This window comes from Diceros bicornis, chromosome 34 (assembly GCF_020826845.1).
Source record: "Diceros bicornis minor isolate mBicDic1 chromosome 34, mDicBic1.mat.cur, whole genome shotgun sequence".
Classification (NCBI taxonomy): Eukaryota; Metazoa; Chordata; class Mammalia; order Perissodactyla; family Rhinocerotidae; genus Diceros; species Diceros bicornis.
The window spans coordinates 22498984-22520121 of record NC_080773.1 but is presented as its reverse complement, the minus strand read 5'-3'; the positions used below and the strand labels follow the sequence as shown (position 1 = coordinate 22520121).

The 21138-nt window shown below is 59.2% G+C and overlaps 2 protein-coding genes across 2 annotated transcripts; one reads left to right on the top strand and one right to left on the bottom strand.

Moving 5' to 3' along the window:
• The first annotated feature begins 2216 nt into the window (after positions 1-2216).
• Positions 2217-4595, top strand: TMEM160 (transmembrane protein 160). The gene is made up of 3 exons (XM_058529686.1): positions 2217-2431; positions 3527-3619; positions 4263-4595. The coding sequence occupies exons 1-3, from the start codon at positions 2224-2226 to the stop codon at positions 4526-4528; spliced, it is 567 nt and encodes a 188-aa protein (XP_058385669.1). The 5' UTR covers positions 2217-2223; the 3' UTR covers positions 4529-4595.
• NPAS1 (neuronal PAS domain protein 1) lies at positions 4571-20117 on the bottom strand. Its single transcript, XM_058529685.1, has 11 exons — positions 19212-20117; positions 18492-18727; positions 12049-12122; positions 11673-11762; positions 9818-9986; positions 8497-8612; positions 8198-8355; positions 7499-7605; positions 6832-6979; positions 5681-5775; positions 4571-5343 (listed from the first exon to the last, which is right to left on the bottom strand). Exons 1-11 carry the CDS (start codon positions 19331-19333, stop codon positions 4877-4879), a joined length of 1782 nt encoding a protein of 593 aa, XP_058385668.1. The 5' UTR covers positions 19334-20117; the 3' UTR covers positions 4571-4876.
• Positions 20118-21138: the final 1021 nt, after the last annotated feature.

Here is a 21138-nt window from a genome sequence, read left to right as displayed (position 1 = left end):
TTGGTTTTGATGCTATTATAAAGGTAATTATTTTTATTTATTTATTCATTTATTTGGTGAGGAAGATCAGCCCTGAGCTAACATCTGATGCCAATCCTCCTCTTTTTTCTGAGGAAGACTGGCCCTGGGCTAACATCCGTGTCCATCTTCCTCTACTTTATGTGGGACGCTGCCACAGCATGGCTTGACAAGTGGTGCGTCGGTGCACGCTGGCATCCAAACTTGCGAACCCCGGGCTGCTGCAGCAGAGTGCACGCACTTAACTGCTACGCCACGGGGCCAGCCCTAAAGGCAATTATTTTTAACCTCATTTTACAATCATTTCCTACTAGTATGTAAACATAAAATTGATTTTTGTATATTGATCTTGTATCTTGCCAACTTGCTAAATTCGTTTATTAGTTTTAGCAGTTATTTTGATTGCTTAGAATTTTCTACATGAACAATCACATCACGTGCAAATACTGACAATTTTCCTTCTTCTATCTGATCTTTATGCCTCTTTTTTTTTCTTGCCTTATTGCATTAGCTGGAACCTCCAATACAATGTTGATTAGAAGTGGTGAGAGTGGAAATCCTTGCTTTCTTTCCAGTCTTAGGGGGAAAGCAGTCAACATTTCACCACTAAGAATGATGCTAGTTGTAAGTTTTTTGTAGATGCTCTTTATCAGATGGAAGAAGTTCAGAGAATTTTGTCTGTTTTGTTTACTGAGTTATCCCAAATGTGTAGCATAATGCTATCAGAGAGCAAGTGCTCAGTAAATACTTGTTGAATGAATGAATGAGTTTCAACTACATGGCACGGTGGCTAGTAATTGCCATTGGACTTGTCTAACTAGCTATGTGATTTAGAGCAACTAATTTACCCTCTCTTTCTTCCTCCTCTGTAAAATGGGGATAACGATGGCACATATCACACAGGGTTATTCTGAGGATTTAATGACTTTCCATGTACAGCAAGAGTACAGTGTCTGACACATGGTTAGCGCTCAGTAAACATCAACTTTTATTACCTCACTTCTCTGAGCCTCACTGTTTTCCTCTATAAAAGAGGGAATATTCTAATCCTCAACTCCTAGGGTTACAATGAGGAATAAATGGCATTATTTAGCACAATTAGGAATTATTAGCACAATTCCTGGCATAGAGTATGCCATTGGTAAATGTTTGCTATTATTATTTATGAAGTCCCCTACCTATATTGGCTGGGGGTGGGGGGCGGACATAGAGACGTGTCAATCAAGGACCCAGTCCACCGGAAGCTGACAGCCTGATGGCAGAGACAGATAAGGATAGAGATCATTATGACACAGTTAGTAAGGGGATATACAAAGCCACGTGTGCACCCAGAGGCAGAAGCTGGCTGCTGAAGTTTGCCAGCGGGATCAGGTCCCACCCAACGCGGACATAAGCTTAGACCTAAAAGGAACTACAGTTGTTTATAGCGGGGAAAATTGGCAACAACTTAGGGCCTGGGATCAACTCGTGGGATGTCCTTATAGTGCATCAGTATGAACCATTAAACTTGACTCTGTGGAGTGGGGGACGGGAACTGGCCTGCTGGGGGAGGGGGTGGGAATTACTTTTCATTAGGCCATTTTGTGACTTTTGCATCTTGTACCATGTTCAAAATAAACAATATTTCCAAAATAAAAAATTATGCTGTGGAAAAATCGTCAATGCCACTGGTCAGTGTTCACGGTTTGTTGTTATATGAAAAAAATCTAGTTTGTCAAACGGCACCTCATTTTACATCTGCATAGAAAAAAAGATGGAACAGGCATATAACAAAATATTAGCAGTAACGGCTAGAATTAATCGTGAGATTTTCTTTTTCCTCTGGGCTCTTTGAGATTTTGCAAAGGTTATATATTAAGCACTGTGAGTTTTGTTTTGTTTTTGATTTTTGACCATTGGAATGATTAACGTTATTAATACAAGGCCCAGCAGACATCGCGCCTCTGGCTTCTGAAGACCGGCCTACCCCTTGGCGCAATGAGCGCCGGGATTCGTAGTCCAGCGGCAGAAGTAAGGTGGGACGCGCAGTACCGGCACAAATGACAGAGGAGGGAATCACCGCTGTTCTGACCAATGGACAGTACGCACTGGGCCTGAGTGGCGCGCGCCCAACCAATGGATAAGCCTCTGAGCCTGACTGACGTGTGGTTCAGCCTACGGGCGGCCCGTGGGGCGGGGCGTTTAGCGGCGGCCTTGGTGCGAACCATGGGAGGAGGCTGGTGGTGGGCTCGGGCCGCCCGCCTGGCCCGACTCCGCTTCAGGAGGGTGCTGCTGCCGCCTCCGCGGCCCCGGAGCGGGGGCGCCCGGGGGTCCTTCGCCCCCGGCCACGGCCCCCGTGCAGGGGCCTCGCCGCCCTCCGTGTCCGAGCTGGACCGCGCGGACGCCTGGCTGCTCCGGAAGGCGCATGAGACAGGTCTGGGACCCGGGCTGGGGCTGGGGTCGGCCCGGGTGGGCGAGGGGTCTGGAGAGCCGAGCTGCCCGCGCGCGTGTGGGGGACAGGGGCGGGGCTTCTGCTGGAGCAGGGCCCGGGCTCAGGAGGGAGAAAGGCTTCCGTGTAAGCGCAGGGAAGTGCAGGCTGCAGGAGCGCAGCGTGTCCGCATAGAAGGGCTTGCGGATGGGACAGTGGGTCCAGGTTAGTGGGGTGCAGTGGGCAGCGGAGAGGCTGGTCGGGCTAGGACGGGCAGCTTCATACAATTGCGCTGTCCGCATGAGGGAGGCTTCCAAAGAGGGCTCAGGGCAAGAGAGTGGCTTACAAGAGGGGTCCGCTTTGGAGAGGCCAGTTCAGATTACAGAGACCACTACTGCATAAGGCGGGAGTGTGGATCCCCACAGAAAAGGGGCAAGTTCCCGATTGGAGGAAGAACAACCAATAGGAGAAAAGCTCGGGGCTGATTGGAGGGCGAGGTGATCCAGGCTGCGGGGGGAGGGGCCTTATGGGGGGCGGAGCCTGGATGGGAAAGGACGGGTCATCTAGAGAGGATGGGGTAGGGGTCGGGGGCTTGTAACCCCACTGGCCCGTTAGCGCCACACCTGAGACTTGAAAGGATGTGAATGACGTCAAGGAAGGACACGCTCGGTTGCAGACGTAGGGGTAGTTTTTTGAGGAAAACTGAAGAGGGAGGCTGGAGAGAGGCCTGGGGTGGGGGAGCTGTTTGTCCCGGGGTCCGAGGGGAAGTGTGCGGGGCGACCCGTGGGGATACACATGTGGGGAGGGGGTTGACCAAGATGCCCTCTTGGGGTCTTAGGTTCTGCAATTTCGGTCCTAGCTTCTAGAGAGACTCTTGAATCTTTGGTGTTGCAGAGTTTGGGGGAGAGGGAGGGAGGGGAGAGAGGGTTTGGGGGGATAGGATTATGTGGGGGGCCCGCCAGGAAGAGGTGGGGATGTGGGGTGGGAGGGGGTGGTGGGATGAGATGAAGCCTCTCAGTTTCACTGTCTGGGCTGAGGGGTCTGGGGATAAGGTTTGGGCTGATGCTGATTTCTGTCCCCTCCTCTGCCCCCTCCCTCCAGCCTTCCTCTCCTGGTTCCGCAATGGCCTCCTGGCCTCAGGCATCGGGGTCATCTCCTTCATGCAGAGTGACATGGGTCGGGAAGCCGCCTATGGTGAGTGCAGACCCCCACTGTCGCCCCCCCCTCCCCTACTGGGGAAAATAGAGCCCCCCTCCCTGGTTAGTGTAGATTGCGTCCTGCTCCATCCCCCCATAGTAAGTGTAAAACCCCTCATCCTTCCCCCACCAGAAGACCCCTCACCCTCACTTCTGTGGGCCTTCCACCTGCCCCACCCCCCACCTCTTGAGGTGGTACCTCACCCCTACCTGAGGGGGTGGCCCAGGGCATGGCTGGGGGTCTTCACTCCCTCCAATCCAATATCTCAACAAAGTGAGGGTCCTGGTCGCAGCCCCTCATGCTGGCCCACCCCCGGCTTGGCCCTGCTTCTGCCTCTCCAACCCTCTTTGCTCTGAGACCAGCCCCCCACCCCTCCTCTGATCCTGGACCCCACCTCCAAGTCTAGACACCTCCTGATTCCTTCTCAGGCCCCCGACCTTGGCTCTGTCCTGGCCTGACCCCTCCTCTGCCCTTGAGTTTGCCCCATCCCCTGTCTAACTGCATCTCAGTCCACTGACGCCCCCGGTGCCCGGGACCTGGCTCCCTGACCCTGGCCTCCGCCCCCCCACGCGTCGCAGCCCCAGCCCGGGCCCAGGCCCTCGGGTGCCCTCCACTGACGCGGCCTCCGCCCCCTCCACAGGCTTCTTCCTGCTGGGCGGCCTGTGCGTGGTGTGGGGCGGCGCCTCCTACGTGGTGGGCCTGGCGGCGCTGCGCGGGCCCATGCAGCTCTCGCTGGGGGGCGCGGCGGCGGGCGTGGGCGCCGTGCTGGCCGCCGGCCTGCTCTGGGCCTGTGCCGTGGGCCTCTACATGGGCCAGCTGGAGCTGGACGTGGAGCTGGTGCCCGAGGACGACGGGACGGCCGCCGCCGAGGGCCCCGATGACGCGGGCCGGCCCCCGCCCGAGTGAGCAGCGGGCCGCGGGGCCGGGCCGGGCGCTGGACGGCCGGGACATTAAAACCTGACCCTTCCCTCGCTCCCGATTCCCCGTGTGGTTCCTGCTACCCGGGGAAGGCTGGGCCTGGAGGGGCATGGAGCGCGGGGGGAGGGAAGGGACAGGTGGCCTGGGAGGCGACAGAGGCAGGTGGAGTCACCAAGAAGGAGAAGGAAGGAGAGAGGAGCTCCACGGCGCCCAGAGACGGAGCCACAGGGCGGGGCAGGTGTTTCATTCTCAGGCAGGGCCGATGGGGCTGAGAGCCCTGGCCCCTTGGGCCCCACGCATCCCCAGAGTCCAGTCTGCAGGCGCCTCTCCCAGTCCTCAGTCCCCCTTCCGCGGCACCCTGGTGCCCGGGGGCCCCGCGTAGGGCAGGCCCAGCGTGGGGTAGAAGGCCTCGGGGAAGGCGGGGCCGGGGCCCAGCCTCTGCAGGTGTGGGTACACGAAGCCCAGCTCCGCGGGGCCGTAGCGGATGGTGCCCGGCGTGCACAGGCCCCGGACGCCGGGCGGCAGGAAGCCGGCGTGCAGCAGGGCAGGGGGCGGGCCCCCAGGGGGCGCCAGGCCCCACGGCCGCGCCAGGTCCTGCTTCAGGGCCCCCGCCCGGATGACGGAGGTGAACTCAGGCCGCAGCGGGGCTGGCTGGCTGGACGGTTCCTCGTCCCCACTGTCCTCCGGGTCTTTAGTGTCCCCGGGCCCGGGCTCCACTTTGATGCCTTTGCCCCGGGTCTGGGGGGCCTCCTCATCCTTGGCCGAGGGTGCAGCCTGCTTCCCTTCCGCTGGAGGCTCTGGCTCTGGAAGAGAAGGATCCGGAAGGGCCTGTGTGCGCGCGTCCCCAGCCCTCAGTCTTCCCATCTGTGGAGTGGAGCTGTGCTCTGCCGTCTGGACCTGTGGGTCTCAGCTGGGGTGGTTTTGATGGAAATGTCCCGCATCTGCGCCATCCGACACATTAGCCACTGGCCACATACGGCGACTGAGCCCTTGAGATGTGACGACGACTGAGAAACTGAGTTTTTAATTTGAATTGTTATGTAAACAGCCGCATGTGGCTAGCGGCTTCTGGACTGGACAGCGCAGGTCCCAGAGGCCGCTCGGAGCCCCTCCGGGGTTGGGGTGCGCGGTGGGGCTCACCTGTGGGCTCTGGCTCCGGGCTGGGCACTTCCTCATGGGCCACACTGGCTGCAAGCTGGAAGGCGTCCAGAGGTGTCTGGCTGCCCTCGGCTCGGCTGGGACAAGACAGATGGGGTTGGGAGCCAGGGGTCCCGCGCCACCCAGCCTCTGGTGAGGGTGGGCTCCCTCCTGCCCCCCAGTCTTGCAAGTGTAGACTTCCCCTCCCCCTCTGCGAGTGTAGACCCCTCCCCCCTCCAGTGACTGTAGAGCCCGCACCCCCAGGCACTTATGCCTCATCCCTGGACCCCCAAACTCCAAGCTGGCTTCTAGCCCAGCTTGGCCCTGTCTCCTGAGGCCAGACCTGTGCAGCCCGTGGCCCCCGGATGTCCCCACCTACGTGTCCCCCGGGCACCTCCTGCTCATCTGACCTCAGCATCTTCCTTCCAAACCTGCTGTCCTCTCAGAGGCCCGGATCCAGGCCCAGCAAAGCCAGAGGCCTGGGGGGGCAGTGGACGGCTGCCTCCCCTCCCCCACCTGTACTGCCAGCCATTCCCAGGACCCACCACCCCTGCTCCCTGGTCTCCCAGCCCCTGCCGTGTCCCTCAGATCCCCTCTTCACGGCAGCCAGAGGGCTCTGTCCAAAAAGCGGATCTGACTGTGACCCTCCCAGCCTTAGCCGCTCCACGGCTCCCCAGTGCCCCCACCATCCTCCTCAGGTTCGTCTCTCACGACCACTCCAGCCCCGAGCGCTCCCTTGAGTTCCTTGGACTGGTCGGTGGTTGCTCTGAGCCTTTGCCGAGGCTGTGCCCTCAGCCTGGAATGCTCTTCCCACCTCTAGCTTCTTTCCGTCCGTCGCTCTGCTCTGTGGCCCTCCCCCGGTGAGAGCCTGCCATGGCTCCCCAGTGCCCGGAATCAAGTCCAGCCCCTCAAGGTCGGCCCGAGGCTGCTTCGAACCTGCCTCCCTAGGAGAGAGTGTCACTCCTGCCCCACTGCTCTCTGCCTCCCGCCTCCAGGCCTCTCCTCATTGTCCCCCTCTCCCCTTCATGTTTTCAAACCCCTCGGGGCTTGTCCTCTTCTAGCAGCCCTCCCTGAAGAGCTCCTACACTGAGGTGGGGAGAATCTTCGGGAGGGGGTTCCGAGCCCCCTGTGGGATGGGGGGGCGCGATCCTCACCTGAGCACATAGCTGACCCAGAGCACGTGGCGCTCCCCAGGGCTCTTCCCGCTCACGGCCACGGTGGCCACGGACTGCAGCCACACGAAGCCCCCGGCGCGCTGCAGCCAGCGGTAGTAACCGGTCATCACCTGACCCTTGTCCAGCACTGGGCCCCGCCCAGGGGCCACAGAGGCGGGGGCGGGGAGGGGCGACGGGCAGAGGGGGAGAGGCGGGACACAGGGAGGGGGCGGACAGGGGATGGGCGGAGGGGAGACAGGTGCGGAGACAGATGGGGAGACAGGTGCGGAGACAGATGGGGAGACAGGTGCGGAGACACAGGGAGACGAGTGCGGAGAGAGACGGGGAGACATGGGGGACAGAAAGGGGGAGACCGTGGGGAGCAGAGAGAAAGGCCAAAGGAGAGAGAGAGACAGCCAGAGTCAGAAAGGCAGAGGTAAGCCAGCATCAAGGCCCCTGGATTTTTAAGGGTGGGTCCAAGAGACCCCCAGGCCCCCTGACTCCCACCCCACATCCTGAGCCATTGCTCAGAGTCTCTTTGTTGCTCTTGCTGGACTGAGTTGAGCTCCTGGAGTTGGCAGCAGGAGGGACTGTGGTCAGCCCCGAAGAAGGACTTCCAGGCAGCGGGGCATTGGGAGTACTCAGGTCTGGGGTGAGGGGTTCTCACGGTCCAGGTGGCTTTGGCGGATCCTGGCTGCATCCTGTCCGTGGACAAACTGGTAGCAGCTGCGGCCCACCAGCTCCGAGGGCCCCAGGTCCATGTGGTCGCTGACTCTGAGGGCAGGGGGTGACAGACAGAGGAAGGGAGGAGGGGTCCGAGACCAGGGAGTGGGGAAAAAGAGGCAGAGTGGGCTCCAAAATCACCCAGGGTCCAAACCCTTGCTCTGGAGTGCTCTGTCCCTCAGTTTTCCGCTCTGTATAATGGGCGTGAGAATATTTACAATAATAGTGACCCTCCTGGGGTGACTATGGGCACTCAGGCAGCTGGCACTCCTGGGTGTGGGGTGGCCCAGGTACTCCGGAGATGCTCAGAGTGTGGGGACTAGTTCACCGAATTTCGCCCCCCTGCGTGGTGCAGGAGAGAGTGGATAAGAGACGAGAGCCCAGAGAGGCCGAGAGAGAAATGGGATGGGGGGGTGGGCGGCGCTCTGCGGACGGAGGGCTTGGGCCTCAGAATCAAGCGCAGCGCCCCCTCCAGCCCCAAAGGCTCCGCCCCAGCCTCTGCCTTCACTCCTTCTTCCGGTCATCCCCGGTGCTCCGCTGCTCTGCCGCCTCCCATGGCTCCCCAGTGCCCCAGGCCACAGACCGATGCGCCCCCTGACTTCTGTGCGCCCCCCTCCGCCCGCCTCAGCCCCAAGCCCGGTACCTGCTCTCACAAGCAAGGATGGTGAGACCCAGGCTGAGCCGGAAGACGATCATGTGTCCGTGGAGCGGCAGCTCAGCCAGCGGCGCCGGGGGCAACGTGTGGCCGAGGGCCACGAGGCCCAGGGCGCGGGCCCGCAGGCGGCCGGTCACGTGGATGACCTGCAGGCGGTGGGCGTGGCTGGAGGCGGGGCCTGGCTCCGGCTGTCACCCTCAGGCGCTGTGGCACGGGGATATGGCAGGCGGGACTGCAGGAGCCTCCCACCCCCGGGCCGGGGAGGGGACCAAAGGGCTCACACCCACCTTGTACCCTGAGGCCTTCACGTGCAGCCCCCTCTTGGTGAGGGTGGATTTCATGCGGATGAAGAACGAGCGCTCCTGCACCCAGGAGGAGGCGGGCGCCTCGGCGGGGCTGGTCTCTGGGGCGGAGAGTGAAGGGAGGTTACGGGGTCCTGAAGAGGAACCGCACGGGCCACCTCTGTCCCCTGCAGAGCCAGCCGGACATGGGGTCATGGCCACTCAGAGAAACTCACGGACCTTGTACACTAACGCCCCCTCCGAGCAGCAGCCAGCCAGCCAGCCGGGTCTTTCTAAAGCTCAGGTCCCACCTTGTCCCTCCCCTGCTCTGAACCTGCCATGGCTCCCTAGGACTTCTGGGAGAAAGCCCAGCTCCTCACCTAAAAATTTGGGCCAGGTCAGACGTCTCCTCCTCCAGGAAGCCCTCCCTAACCCCCAGGCTGGGTCAGCCACTTGCTCTGGGGTCTCGCATCCCAGCCTGCCCACTCTGTGTCGTCACTCTCTGGGGATGGGTGAGTCTCCCCCACTGGACTGTGGGTCCTGGGAGGGTGGGGCTGGGCTCTTGTCACGACTGTGTTGCCAGCCCTCCCAGCACAGGGCTGGGCACAGAGCAGGGGCTCGGGGTATAGCAACAAATAAGACTCACAAATACAGATTATTCCATAAACCCCCTTGAGACAGTCTTAAAAATATGCTCACACAGATGACCCCAGGCCTCAAACTTAGGTGCAAACACAGTCACCCTCCCTGACAGTCTCACAAACATCTCCCAAACTTGCCAGCACTGCTGATAGCCTGGATGTTGTTGGAATTTTCCAGGGGAGAGAAGGGTTAGAAGCACAGATCCTGGAGCCAGACAAACCCAGGCTGGAGTCCAACTCAGCCTCTTCTAGCTGTGTGGCCTGGGGCAATTAACTTAACCTCTCTGTGCTGTGCCTCAGTTTCCTCCTCTGGAAAATGGAGCTAGTAATAGTTCCTGCTTTGTGGGGTTGGGGTTAGGATTCATGAAATTATGTGCTTAAAGGCACAGCATGTGTAAGTGCCTAATAAGCGGGCGTCGTTGGTATTTACCAGTCTGGTTCCCTCTGCTGCTCATGGGCACCTCTGAGCAGCCAGAGTGGTCTTTCTAAGGCTCACATCTCGCGTAGCCAGGCAATTTTAGGGAGCCAAATCTCCTGCCTCAGTTTAGACTTTGATTCATTTTACAAAAACTTGCTTTGCACAACTCTTAACGAGTTTTTGTATAAATGAAACATGGCTGGATACAGCAGACCCGGTGTCCCCTGATCTACCCTCAGCCCTCATTCTCTGGGGCCCCTGGAATTACCGATCTCGGGGGTATCCGCAAGCGAGGAGGAGGAGGAGGAGGAAGAGGACGGGACGGAAGGTGGGGTGGGGGGCCCGGGGGTGGGGGCCCGCAGCCCCAGTTGCTCCAGCACCTCGGAGTGGTCCCCCGGATGGATGTAGTCAAAGACGCTGCTGCCCGTCAGCTCCACCTGCCGGCGACGGGGGGGAATGCAGGGGCCGGGTGAGGTGCGCGCGCAGTCACTCGCCCGCCCAGTCAGCCTCTGGCTCACTCGCCTACACGCAGGCGCGCTTCATGCTAGCCTTTGTATTTATTAGAATTTTCTTCTTCTTTTTTTTTTAACCTTTTTAAAAGAGGATACAAACTTAGGCTTTTCTCATGCCCTCCCACTTTAAACTCAATAGCTATTAAGTATGTTCTGCCCCTTCCTACTCTATTAAGAAGGAGCCGTGTAGGGGGTTGGGATGGGGGAATGTCATAGCCTCCATTTACCCAGCTCCCACATACTCATTCCCCCCTCCGTACAGCAAACAACTGTGTCCTGAAATGAATCACACGATGTCTCAGCAGGAATGGAACTCAGGACACAAGCAGTGGAATGGTTCTCGAACTTTTTTTTTTTTTTTGTGAGGAAGATCAGCCCTGAGCTAACATCTGATGCCAATCCTCCTCTTTTTGCTGAGGAAGACTGGCCCTGGGCTAACATCTGTGCTCATCTTCGTCCACTTTATATGGGACGCCGCCACAGCATAGCCAGACAAGCGGTGTGTCGCTGCACGCCTGGGATCCAAACCTGGGCCACCAGCAGCAGAGCGCGCACACTTAACCACTACACCACGGGGCCAGCCCCTCGAACTCTTTAGAGAGTTAGAACCTTTCAATCAGACAGACTTTTCCATTCAATTTGACTCCCCAGGTCTCTCCCTGCAGTCCCCTTCTCTCTACGCCTCCCCAGTCCAGGCGCCCATCTTCTCCCCACTGCGTTCCTGCCCCGCATCCTCACTGGTCTTCACCTCCAGTCCCCACAAGTTACTCATCTGAACACCCTCCTCCTCTCAGAAGCTTCCCACGGCTCCACTGCTCCCTGGCTTGGGGTCACAGGCCTCCCTCTATCCCTCATCCCTCTGAACTCCTCCCCCTCATTAAGCCCTTTCCTCCACTCATCCTCCCTCCCTTCCTCTTGTCGATATGCCCCTTCCTTCAGAGCCTTCCTCCTCCAGGAATCTCTAACGACTCACTGAAAAGCTGCTCGCACAGGCCAAACACCAACACACCGAATTTTCTAATTTTACCATTTGCCAAAATCTCTGTAAAAACGATAAGAACTGAGAGCAATTTGTGTTGAGTAGATTGGCAAAGCCCAAGATGTCACAAGGAGCCAGGACTCCAGGGATGGGGCTTTCAGCTCCCCCCTGCCCTCCTTTTACCATTCGGCCACCAGTTGCGTGAGCTGGGGCAGAAACAGTGGGCTGGAATAAAGGCAAAACGAAAGCCAGTCCACTCAAATGCCACAGGAAATCACCCGCAGCCGGCAACACCCAAGCCCGTCCAATACGAATTGCTGTAAGCCTTTACAATTGTTAGAAGAAACAAGTTTTGGCAAATACAGTACATTTGGGGAACCACTCGTGGGCAAACTGGTCTTTCTGCTCATTTGCTTTCTTCAGATTGACCTGTTACTTTAATAACCCTCCTCTGCCTGTGAGGAGGGGCCATATATTCGGTGCCATGTGGGGTTCCAAGGAACACACTTTGGGAAGCACAGATTCAGTCCATTTTCATGCTGGGATGGGGAGGCCAGGAGAAAGGGCAGGCATGGGCCAGCAAGGGAGTTGGTGGCTGAGGCAGCCCAGCCAGCCCGCTGCACGCCCCTTACCTGTGAGAGGCCCAGATAAATGGAGACCGTCTCTGAGATGTAGAGGAACTTCCCTTCCTGGTTCAAGGCAAACACGAAGCCGTCCAGGGACTAGAATGGGGAGAGAGAGGGACCGGGAGAGAAGGGCCTGGCATCAGTCTGTTCAGCTGGCAAGTGGTAAGAGGTTCTGAAATCTGGATCTCTGCCTAGGATGGATTATTCTGGGTGGGGAGGGGGCTTTGGTGGTCCTCGAAAGGGGCAGGTAGGAGGGGGAGCCGGAGAATTCACCCTCCCAGCCTGGGGCTCCCCACGGAATGGAAGCTGGAGAAAAGGGCGCTGTTCTCTGGAGGCGGCCACCAGGTGGCAGCAAGGAGCAGCGGCAGGGAAGGGGCCTCACCTGCAAAATGTGTCCTCCCAGGTGCCGTTCGAAGACTTCGGAGACCAGTGCCACGGGGCCCCTGCGGCCTGGGGCTGGGGGCAGAGACAGGGGTGAGGCCGGGGCCTGTTGCTCTGGCTGACCCCTGGCCTTCTGCGCAGGCCCCCAGGGAGCCAGGCTACAGACCTCCCTCTCGTGGCCCCAGGCCTGCAGCCATCTTGGGGTACTGGGGGCCCTGGGCCCTGGGGGGAGAGACACGGGGTGTGGGAAAGAGTGGAAGGGGCAGAGGTGGGTCAGACAGACAGACAGACAGACAGACTGAGACACACAGAGACAGAGAGACACCAGGAGATGCAGAAAGGGATTCATTCATTCATCCATTCATTCATTCCACAAACTTGCCCTGAGCACCAACCGTGTACTGGGCCCTGTGCTAAGTAGTGCTGGGGACACAGAGGTGACCGGGAGAGCCCAGTCCTGCCCTCACAGGGCACCCAGGCCAGGGGCAGATAAACAGGCAAGCAACGAACAAATATAGAATTATCATCAGTGGCCAGTGCTATGGAGAATTGAATAGATGGTGTGAATAAAGAAGAATGGGGTAAGGCCCATGGGAGGAGGGAGCGTTTGAGCTCAGACCTGAAGGATAAGAAGGAGACAGAGAGGAGACTGAAAAGGAAAGAGAGACAGACAGACAGACAGAGAGGGAGAGACAGAGATACTGAGAGACAAAGACACAGGGAGACAAATAGATGGACAGAGAGACATAATGGACTAGAGAAAGAAAGACGTTACCATTCAACAAAAAGACAAACAACCCAATTCAAAAATGGGCAAAGGACTTGAATAGACATTTCTCCAAAGAAGATAGACAAACGGCCAATAAGCACATGAAAAGATGCTCAACATCAGTAGCAAGACGCAAATCAAAACCACAATGAGAGGCCACTTCACACCCACTAGGATGACTAGAAAAGAAAAGAAAAGAAGTGTTGATGAGGGTGATGGGAAATAGGAAGCCCCACGCATCGCTGGTGGGAATGTACAATGGTGCAGCTGCTCTGGAAAACAGTTTGGCGGTTCCTCAATAAGTTACACACAGAGTTATCATATGACCCAGCAATTCCACTCCTAGGTATAGACCCAAAGGAACTGAAAACAGGTGCTCTAGCAAAGATTTGAGTATGAATGTTCATAGCAGAATTATTTATAATGGCCCAAAAGTGGAAACAACCCAAGTGTCCATCAACTGAGGACTGGATAAACAAAATGTGGTATATCCATACAAGGGAATATTATGCAGCCATGAAAAGTACTGGTAGATGCTACCACATGGATGACCCTTGAAAACATGATGCTGAGTGAAAGAAGCCAGACACAAAAGACTGTGTATGATTCTATTTATATGAAATCTCCAGAATAGGCAAATCCATGGGACAAAACATAGATTAGCTGTTGCCAGGGGCTGGGGTAGGGGTGGAGGGTCTGGGGAGTGACTACTAATGGCTACAAGGTTTTATTGGGGGTGGTGAAAATGTTCTGGAACTAGACAGAAGTGATGGTTGCACAACATTGTGCCTGTACTAAATGCCACTGAACTGCATGCTTTAAAATGGTGACTTTTATGCTATGTAAATTTGAGCTCAATAATTAAAAAAAGAGAGAGATAGGGAACAGAGACATATATAGACAGAGAAATTGAGGCAGGGGTAGAGAGACAGAAAGAGACAAAGGCAGAGAGACATAACGACATGGAGAGACAGAAGAAAAGAGATACACAGAGAGGGATACAGAGAAGCCAGTGGTGGAAAGACAGATGGTGAATGAGGCAGAGGCAGAGAGAGCCCCGGTCCCCTGACCCAGCCCCCACAGGCAGGAGCAGAGGGCTCCGGACACCTGTGCTGTGGGTGGGCAGAGGTCCAGGGGGCCTGGACCCTGTTCCCACCCAGCACCCCCTCCCTGACCCCCCCAAGGGTCCCCGCGCCCAGACCGGGGAGCTAGGGGAAGGACTCTGTGACCTCGGGGGTCCGCAAGCGCATGGCTCCTGCAGGGCTAAGGGCCCAGGTCTGTTGTCCAGCCCCAGCGCTGTCCCTCCCTGGCTGTGTGCCCTGGGACCAGCCCCTTCACCTCTCTGTGCCTCGGTTTTCTCCTCTGTCAAGTGGGTTTGCTAAGAGCGCTGACCTCACAGGCTGGATAAGCACTCAGGCAGCTTAAGGACCAGAAAGGGCCAGCACCGGCTTGGCGCCCAGCAGATGCTCGGCAACACAGAGCTGGCATTAGCATCAATAGTGTGATCACTATTGTTACTTCCAGACCATCAAAACACCGGGCGGCGAAACTCTGCCCCCTCCTCCCAATCGCCACGCGGTCCCCGAGCCCCGCCCCCAGCCCCCTGCCGGCCAGGCCACGCCGCCTCCTCCCAGGAGCACCCCAACATCCTCCCGCCGTTCACATCCTTTTTCCACCCCCGCTGGAGCTCCAGGAACAATAACTCCGGGGGGGGGCGTTGATGGGGACCCCTCCCCCGAGATGCAGCGTGAACCAGCCGGGTGACAGGCAGGAACAATGCCGCCTGTTAATTGTCGCAATTTTCCCCTGTCATTTTTGCTAATTCCTTCATTTTCCCTCTCACAGGATCAGCCCGGGTCAGACCGAACAGGCTGCAATTAACAGCGTTAATGGGCACGTCGGGATGGGTGTGTAGGGGGAGGGCTCAGCCATTGCTGTTCCCCCATCCCGGGTCCCCCAGCCCTGGGACCGGAGCCCTGGGGTCTGTCCCCATCGCTGACTGATGCCAATGATCTCCCCCAGCCTCCCCATCCCCGAACCTGCCAACTCCCCGACTCCTCCCCCTGGGTTCCCTCCTCTCCTCCCCAAATGCCTCAACTCAGCAGGGCGCTCTTCACTGCTCCCAGATCTGCCTCCTCCTCACGGCCGGACTCCAACCATCACTCAGTCATTCAACAAACATTGGCTGAGTTTTTTTTTTTGTTTGTTTGTTTTTTTTTATCAGAGCCTGAGACTGCTAGAGAAGAAAAATTGTCCCAGCCATCATCATCCCTTACACACAGAGGGGGACTGAGGGACAGAGGGGAGAAACCCAGGCCTTGACCTCCCATTCTCGATTACCCTGAGGGATTTGCCGGCTGGGGTAGCGGGGAGGAAGGGCTGGGACGTCATTAGCCTTCGGGAGCCTGCGAGAGGGAACCACCCACCGTAATCAGAGTGCCCCGCTCCCTGGAGCAGGCCTGCGGCCGGAGGGGGCATTTCCACCTCTACTTTCCGCAGCCTCATCTGTAAAATGGGTCTAGCGATAGAGCGGAATGGGTTTGTATAGAGTAGGTGCCTAATTCCTGAGTCCTGCCACTATTCTCATCAGGATTCTACGGATAACCTCAGGGCACCCCTACCCTTCCAGATAGTTCCTTGCTGTCCGCCCTGACCCCTCTCTTTCTCTTGCACCTATGTCCATTTTCTGCGAGTCCCATAGCTGTGCCCTGGCCGCATGACCAGAATCCAGCCACCTCTCACCCCACGGTCCCCACCCTGGTCTGGCTGCCTCCTCCATCCCCTGCCCTCCTGGACCACTGCCCTCGCCTCCTCACTGGGCTCCCTGCTTCCGCCCCTACACCCACCACCTCCGTGGCTCCTGGCTGACTTGGGGTAACAGCCAAAGGGCTCACCACGGCCCACGAGGCGCCTGCTGACCACCCCCCGCCTCACTTACTCCTCTCCAGACACCCTGGCCTCGTGGCTGTGGCCTGCACCCAGCAAGCTGACTCCTGCCTGCCCCAGGACCTTTGCACTTGCTGTTGCCCCTGCCTGGCTGGCTCTTCTTCCAGCTTTCCTCAGAAGTTGCTCCCTACCTCCTTCCAGTCTCAGCTCCAAGGCCGCTTCCTCAGAGAGACTGGGCCTGACCTGTGAATTAAGATGTCCCCCTCACTCCACCCCTCACTCCATTCCAGTCGCCCAGCTGTGGAAGTGAGTCCTTACTGGGCCCCAGGCACTATTCTAGGCTCAGGGAACAAGGTGCTGCGGGAGAGGAACACACAATAAACAAGAGAAATAAGAAATACATAGTGTCTGATGACGGTAAGTGCTATGGAAAGAAATGAGGTGGGACAGGAAGACAGCGAGTGCTGGGGGCGGGGGGGGTTGTCATTTTTCACAGAATGGTCACAGATGGCCTTATGGAAGAGGTGACATTCAGAGGGAAGAGAGTTCCTGCTGGAGGCACGGCAAGTGCAAAGGCCCTGGGGTGGGAATATGTTTCTCTGGGGAACAGCACGGTGGCCAGTGTGTGGGGGGGGGTTGAAGAGGTGAGAGGGGAAAAGATGAGATCAGCGAGGTGGGGGACAGGGTTTATAGGCCCACCCTTGAGGGCAGGACTTTGTCCTGTTCCCTGCTCTGTCACCAGCACGTGGAACAGTGCCTGGCACAGAGCAAGTGTTCAGTAGGCATTTGTTGAATGAATGACGGATGCTGATATGAGATCAAGCCTATCTCCTCCTCCCACTCAGAGGCCCCGGCTAGGCTTTAACATCTGTTGTGCCATTTCACAGATGGCAGACTGAGGCCCTGACCCTCCTAGGATTTTTGAGAGGCTCAAGCGTGTTCATTTGTCTCCAGTGCTCAGCAGTGTCCGACATGCATATTATTATTATTAATATTATTGAGGAGGACATGGGAGGCCCCTCCTCTTGGGAAAGTGCGAGGCCCAATGCTCTGCTCTCTGACTCAGTTTCCCCATCTGAACTATGGAAGCTGGCACTCAGCCTCTTGTTGGGGACGCCGGAGAGCAGCAGACACCCCCAAGTTCCTAATTTTGAAGGGAAGGGAGAGAGTCCACGGCCGTACCCGCCCCAGTTACCCATCCAGGCAATGGGGGGGGCTCAACGGGGCTCTCTCAGCCCCCCCTCCTGTCCCCGGGGCTCGGGGACAATAGACAAGATGTTTATCCCCCGCCGGCGCACATGTTGTTCGCAGTAATGACAGTAATCAGCGCGCTAATGCCGCATTCTCTCGGCGCCAGTCAATTCGCCTAATTACCGCCTGGGAAGCCGGATTATTTAAATTTAAATGGTGATTTATTGCGAGCTTAATCAATGCTATTTTCTCTCCCCCTCCCCCTGGGACCGGGGCAGGAGGGGAATTGGAGCCCCTCCAACCCCACCTGAAGGACACCCCTTCTTCTGGGGGGGAGGGGCCGGGGGTGGTCTGGCCCTGTCACCTGTGACCTTAGCTTAACCCTATTCACTGTCTTTTAGTAATAAGAGTAAAGCGATAATATGTCAAACAGAATAACAATAACATAACACTTCCGAGAATCTATCAATAACAAAGTCTGAATAATAATAAAAGTAAGTGTCTATATATATCTGTGTTTTACATATTCTATAGTTTTACATATTATAGATTGTATTTCTTTGTTTATTTCGTTATTGTGTCTTGGCCACTAGGATGGCGGCCTGTCCAGGGCGGGACGTTCTCTAGTTAGTTTCTTTTTTTTTTTTTTAATTTATTTTTTTCCCCCAAAGCCCCAGTAGATAGTTGTATGTCTAGTTGCACAGCCTTCTAGTTGCTGTATGTGGGACGCGGCCTCAGCATGGCCGGAGAAGCGGTGCGTCTGTGCGCACTCAGGGGATCCAAACCCGGGCCGCCAGCAGCCGAGCGCGCGCACTTAACCGCTAAGCCACGGGGCCGGCCCTCTAGTTAGTTTCCTGCTGGGTCGCCAGGGCTCAGAACAGCAACAGGCACACAGACGCTCAATAACGCGCAGCCCCCAGCCACCCTGCAAGGTAACTATCGATAACCAGAGTCCTACGTACTGATGGCTCGCTCTGCACCAGGCGTGCCCAGGGCCTTTGCACATATGACCTGGTTGATCAACTTCTCAACCCTCAGAGGGGGCATGTCATCACGATTCCCATTTCACAAATGAGCCGCAGAGAGGTGAGGCGACCAGCCGGGGACGCCACGCTGGGGAGTGGCCGAGTGGGGACAAGGACCCAGGCGAGTCTTTCTGAAGCTCGCCATCTGACCCCCCCCCCCCACGCTCCCCACCTCTTTCCCGAACTGGGCATTCAGACTCCAGAGTCCTCGAGCCCCCCCTGGGTCCCCGCAGGGCTGAGTGCGCGGGTTTCCTGCGCATCAGTGCGTGGGAGGCCGAGGCTGGGTCCCCTCTGTCCCCTTCATGGAGCTGTGGGTCTCTTTTGTGACAACGATACATCTGCTCTAACAAAAATGAGAGCAGTTCCTAGTGGTGGGGATGGGGTTGTTGGCAGGCCCTCGGTTAGGCCAGAATTCATGAAATTGTCCCTACTTGGTGTGCCCATTTTGCAGACGAACAAACTGAGGCTTGGAGAGCAGAAGCCACGTGATACGGACACGAAAGGTCTGACTCACTCCAAACCCCGTGGTCCCTCTGGATCCGGGACCCCCGCCCCCAGCGCACGCGCACTCACCCAGGCCGGCCGGCGGCCCCGCGGCCCGCAGCCCCCAGGGCGGCGCCCCCAGCGCGGCGAAGCGGCGCAGGCGGAGGTAGGTGACGCTGAGGCGCACGATGGACGCCTTGTCCAGCTGGCTCGAGATGGCTCCGGGCAGCGGGAGCAGCTTGGCCAGCTCGAAGAACTCCAGGTTCTCCTTTCCGCGCCGCGAGCGCGCCGCGTTCCGGGACTTCTCCTTGCGCTGCGCCTGCAGGCTGGGCGGGCGGCGCGGAGGAGGCGTCAGCCGGGCCCGGAGCTCAGGGGTGCCGGGCCTGGGGGCGAGCGCCGCCTCCCGGGGCCTCGGGATGGGACGGGACGTTGGGAGTGGATTCTACACGCCGGAGGTGGGGGCAGAACTTGAGTGTGAATGGTACACCTGGCCGTGGGCACAGAACCTTGGGTGTCAGTTCCCGGGGGAAGGGGGTGGAAGGGGGGAGATGAAGCGTGTTGGGTGTGAATTTTGAGGAAGGGGGCTAGGAGCAGAACGCAGTGAGGGGGTCACAGAGCAACGGGGGAGCAACTCAGGGTAAGAAATTCCAGCCCCAGGGGGCGGGGCACAAGGCTGGTTGTGAATTCCCCCTGGGGACGCGGACAGCGGGGTGTCGTCTCCCCTGGGGGGGCGGGGCAGAAATGGGTGCGAATTCTCCCGGGCGTCTCCTCGGGGGCGGGGCCACGGCCGAGGGGCGGGGCTTTGCTCACCAGGGTCCGGGCGGGGCCTTGACCACGAGCCCGGGCAGAAAGTCCCACGCGATGCTGCCGCCTCGGCCTCCCCCGCGTCTGGCCTCGCCTCCGCCGCCACCGCCGGGATAGGGGGCCGCCATCTCCACGGGGGCCGCTCAGGCGGGCCCGGAGCAGCCTGCGGGTCTCGAGATCCGCGCCTCCTGCGGTGGGAGGGAGCCAGAGGGGGCCCCCGGGAGATCCGCGGGGAAACTGAGGCCCGTGCGGAGCTCAGGGTACCAGCACGGAGCTGGCGCTGGAGCGTGCCTCAGTTTCCCCTCCCTGGAGGCTCCGGCACAGAGCCTGCAGCTGTCACCCTGGCCGGGTCTCGGGCGAAGCTCAGGGCGCGGACGTGCCCCGCCGCCGCCTCCCCCGCGCCGCCCGCCAGCGCGCCCGCCTCACGCCCGCGCCGGGCCGGCTCCCGCATACCAATAGGCGCACGCGGCGCGCATACGGATCCGACCGGCCCGCGCGCTGCGTGCCAAGCATGCCCAAGGCGGGCGGGGGGCGCGCGCCTCGCCGGGCCCGGGCGCGCCCCCTCCAGCCCGCAGAGCCCTCTGCCCCGGGGATCCATCCCCCAGCCCATCCCAGGAGTCTGCTTCCCCGCATCTGCGATGCGCCTATTTTCCAGGCTGGGCTGAGGAGGGAGGAGGGCGGAGGGCAGGGACCCCAGCCCGTGCTCTGCCCAAGGACCACCCCCAGCCCCTCGCAGGTGGCGCCACGTGTCCGGGCCGCCAAATCTCCGCAACCACAACTTCCTCTCCGAAGACCGGGGCGTGGGAGCCACAGCCTCGGCCCGAGGACGCCCCCCGGGTGGACGCTACGCTCAGGACCCAGTGTCCTGGTATCCAGCTCCCCCAGAACCAGGAAGGTGTTCCATTAGGTCTTCACTTCTCCGGGACTAGGCGTTCAGGACGCCCTCTCCCCCCACCCCCCACCGCTTCCAGTCTCCAGGACGCCCTCTCCCCCAAGCCTCCCCCACCAGGTGTTCAGATGCCCTAGATCTTGGCGTCCAGGCACCCTGCCCCCTATTTCTCCAGGACGCGCCCAAACATCCGTGTGCCCCTTCCCCCACCCTCGGGATACAGGCTTCTCACACCCTGGCCCCCAGGACACTGGAGCTCCAGCCCCCCATTTCTGTAGGACCCAAGAGTTCCCGCTCGCCTCATGCCAGCCGCCAGGCATCCCCTCTCCGCAGGACCCCCAGCCTCGTTACCTGGCCGCGGGGCGGGCTCCGGGCGCGGCGTGGGGCCGGCCGGGCGGCGCAGAGGGGCGGCCCCATAGACCCCGGGGCCGCGGGGCTCGGCGGGGCGCGCGGGGACGGCGCTCGGTTCCCGCGCCCACGGCGGCCTCGCGGACTTGGAGATGCGCGGACGGCGGGCAGGGGGCGGGGCCTGCCGGAGCCCCGCCCACCGAGTCTCCGCCCCCTCGGCCCCGCCCAGCGCCAGCCCCGCCCGCCTGGTGCGCGGTAGGGGGCTCCCAGCCAGCGAGTCCCCGGCTGCTCGGTGTCCGAGCCCCTCACTTCGCGCCAGCATCGGGGGTCCAGCCCCCTCCCACCGGAAAGATAACCTCGGAATCGGGGCTTCCCCACCCCGAGAGGGGAGCCCCGGAGTCCGGGCACTAGCTCTGTACCCCGTCCCGGGGCCCTAGCGGGGACACGGCAGGGCCCCTGCACCCGAGCCCCCTCTAGAGGTGGAGACCCAGACGGCAGTGCCCTCTCCAGACACAAATCCAGGCGTTCGAGACCCTCCTTTTCCAGGGGAGAACTTCAGGGTGTCAGCTCACCCTCTCCCCCCGGACAAGGAGGGGACCCCACACCCAAGCTCACCCTCCCTTATAAGGCCAGGATTTGGCATCCGGGCCTCTCAGGGACCGGGACACAGGTATCCAAAGAACTTCAGAGATCAGG

What these genes read in the sequence shown, in the direction of transcription:
- NPAS1 (XM_058529685.1), bottom strand. Translation starts at nt 19,333, where the DNA reads ATGGCGGCCCCCTATCCCGGCGGTGGCGGCGGAGGCGAGGCCAGACGC. An exon ending in TTTATCTGGGCCTCTCACAG is followed by an intron (nt 9,987 to 11,672) that starts GTAAGGGGCGTG and finishes CGTCGCCGGCAG; the next exon opens with GTGGAGCTGACGGGCAGCAG. An exon ending in TGAAGGCCTCAGGGTACAAG is followed by an intron (nt 8,356 to 8,496) that starts GTGGGTGTGAGC and finishes CACCGCCTGCAG; the next exon opens with GTCATCCACGTGACCGGCCG.
- TMEM160 (XM_058529686.1), top strand. Translation starts at nt 2,224, where the DNA reads ATGGGAGGAGGCTGGTGGTGGGCTCGGGCCGCCCGCCTGGCCCGACTC. An exon ending in CCGGAAGGCGCATGAGACAG is followed by an intron (nt 2,432 to 3,526) that starts GTCTGGGACCCG and finishes CCCTCCCTCCAG; the next exon opens with CCTTCCTCTCCTGGTTCCGC. An exon ending in GGGTCGGGAAGCCGCCTATG is followed by an intron (nt 3,620 to 4,262) that starts GTGAGTGCAGAC and finishes CCCCCTCCACAG; the next exon opens with GCTTCTTCCTGCTGGGCGGC.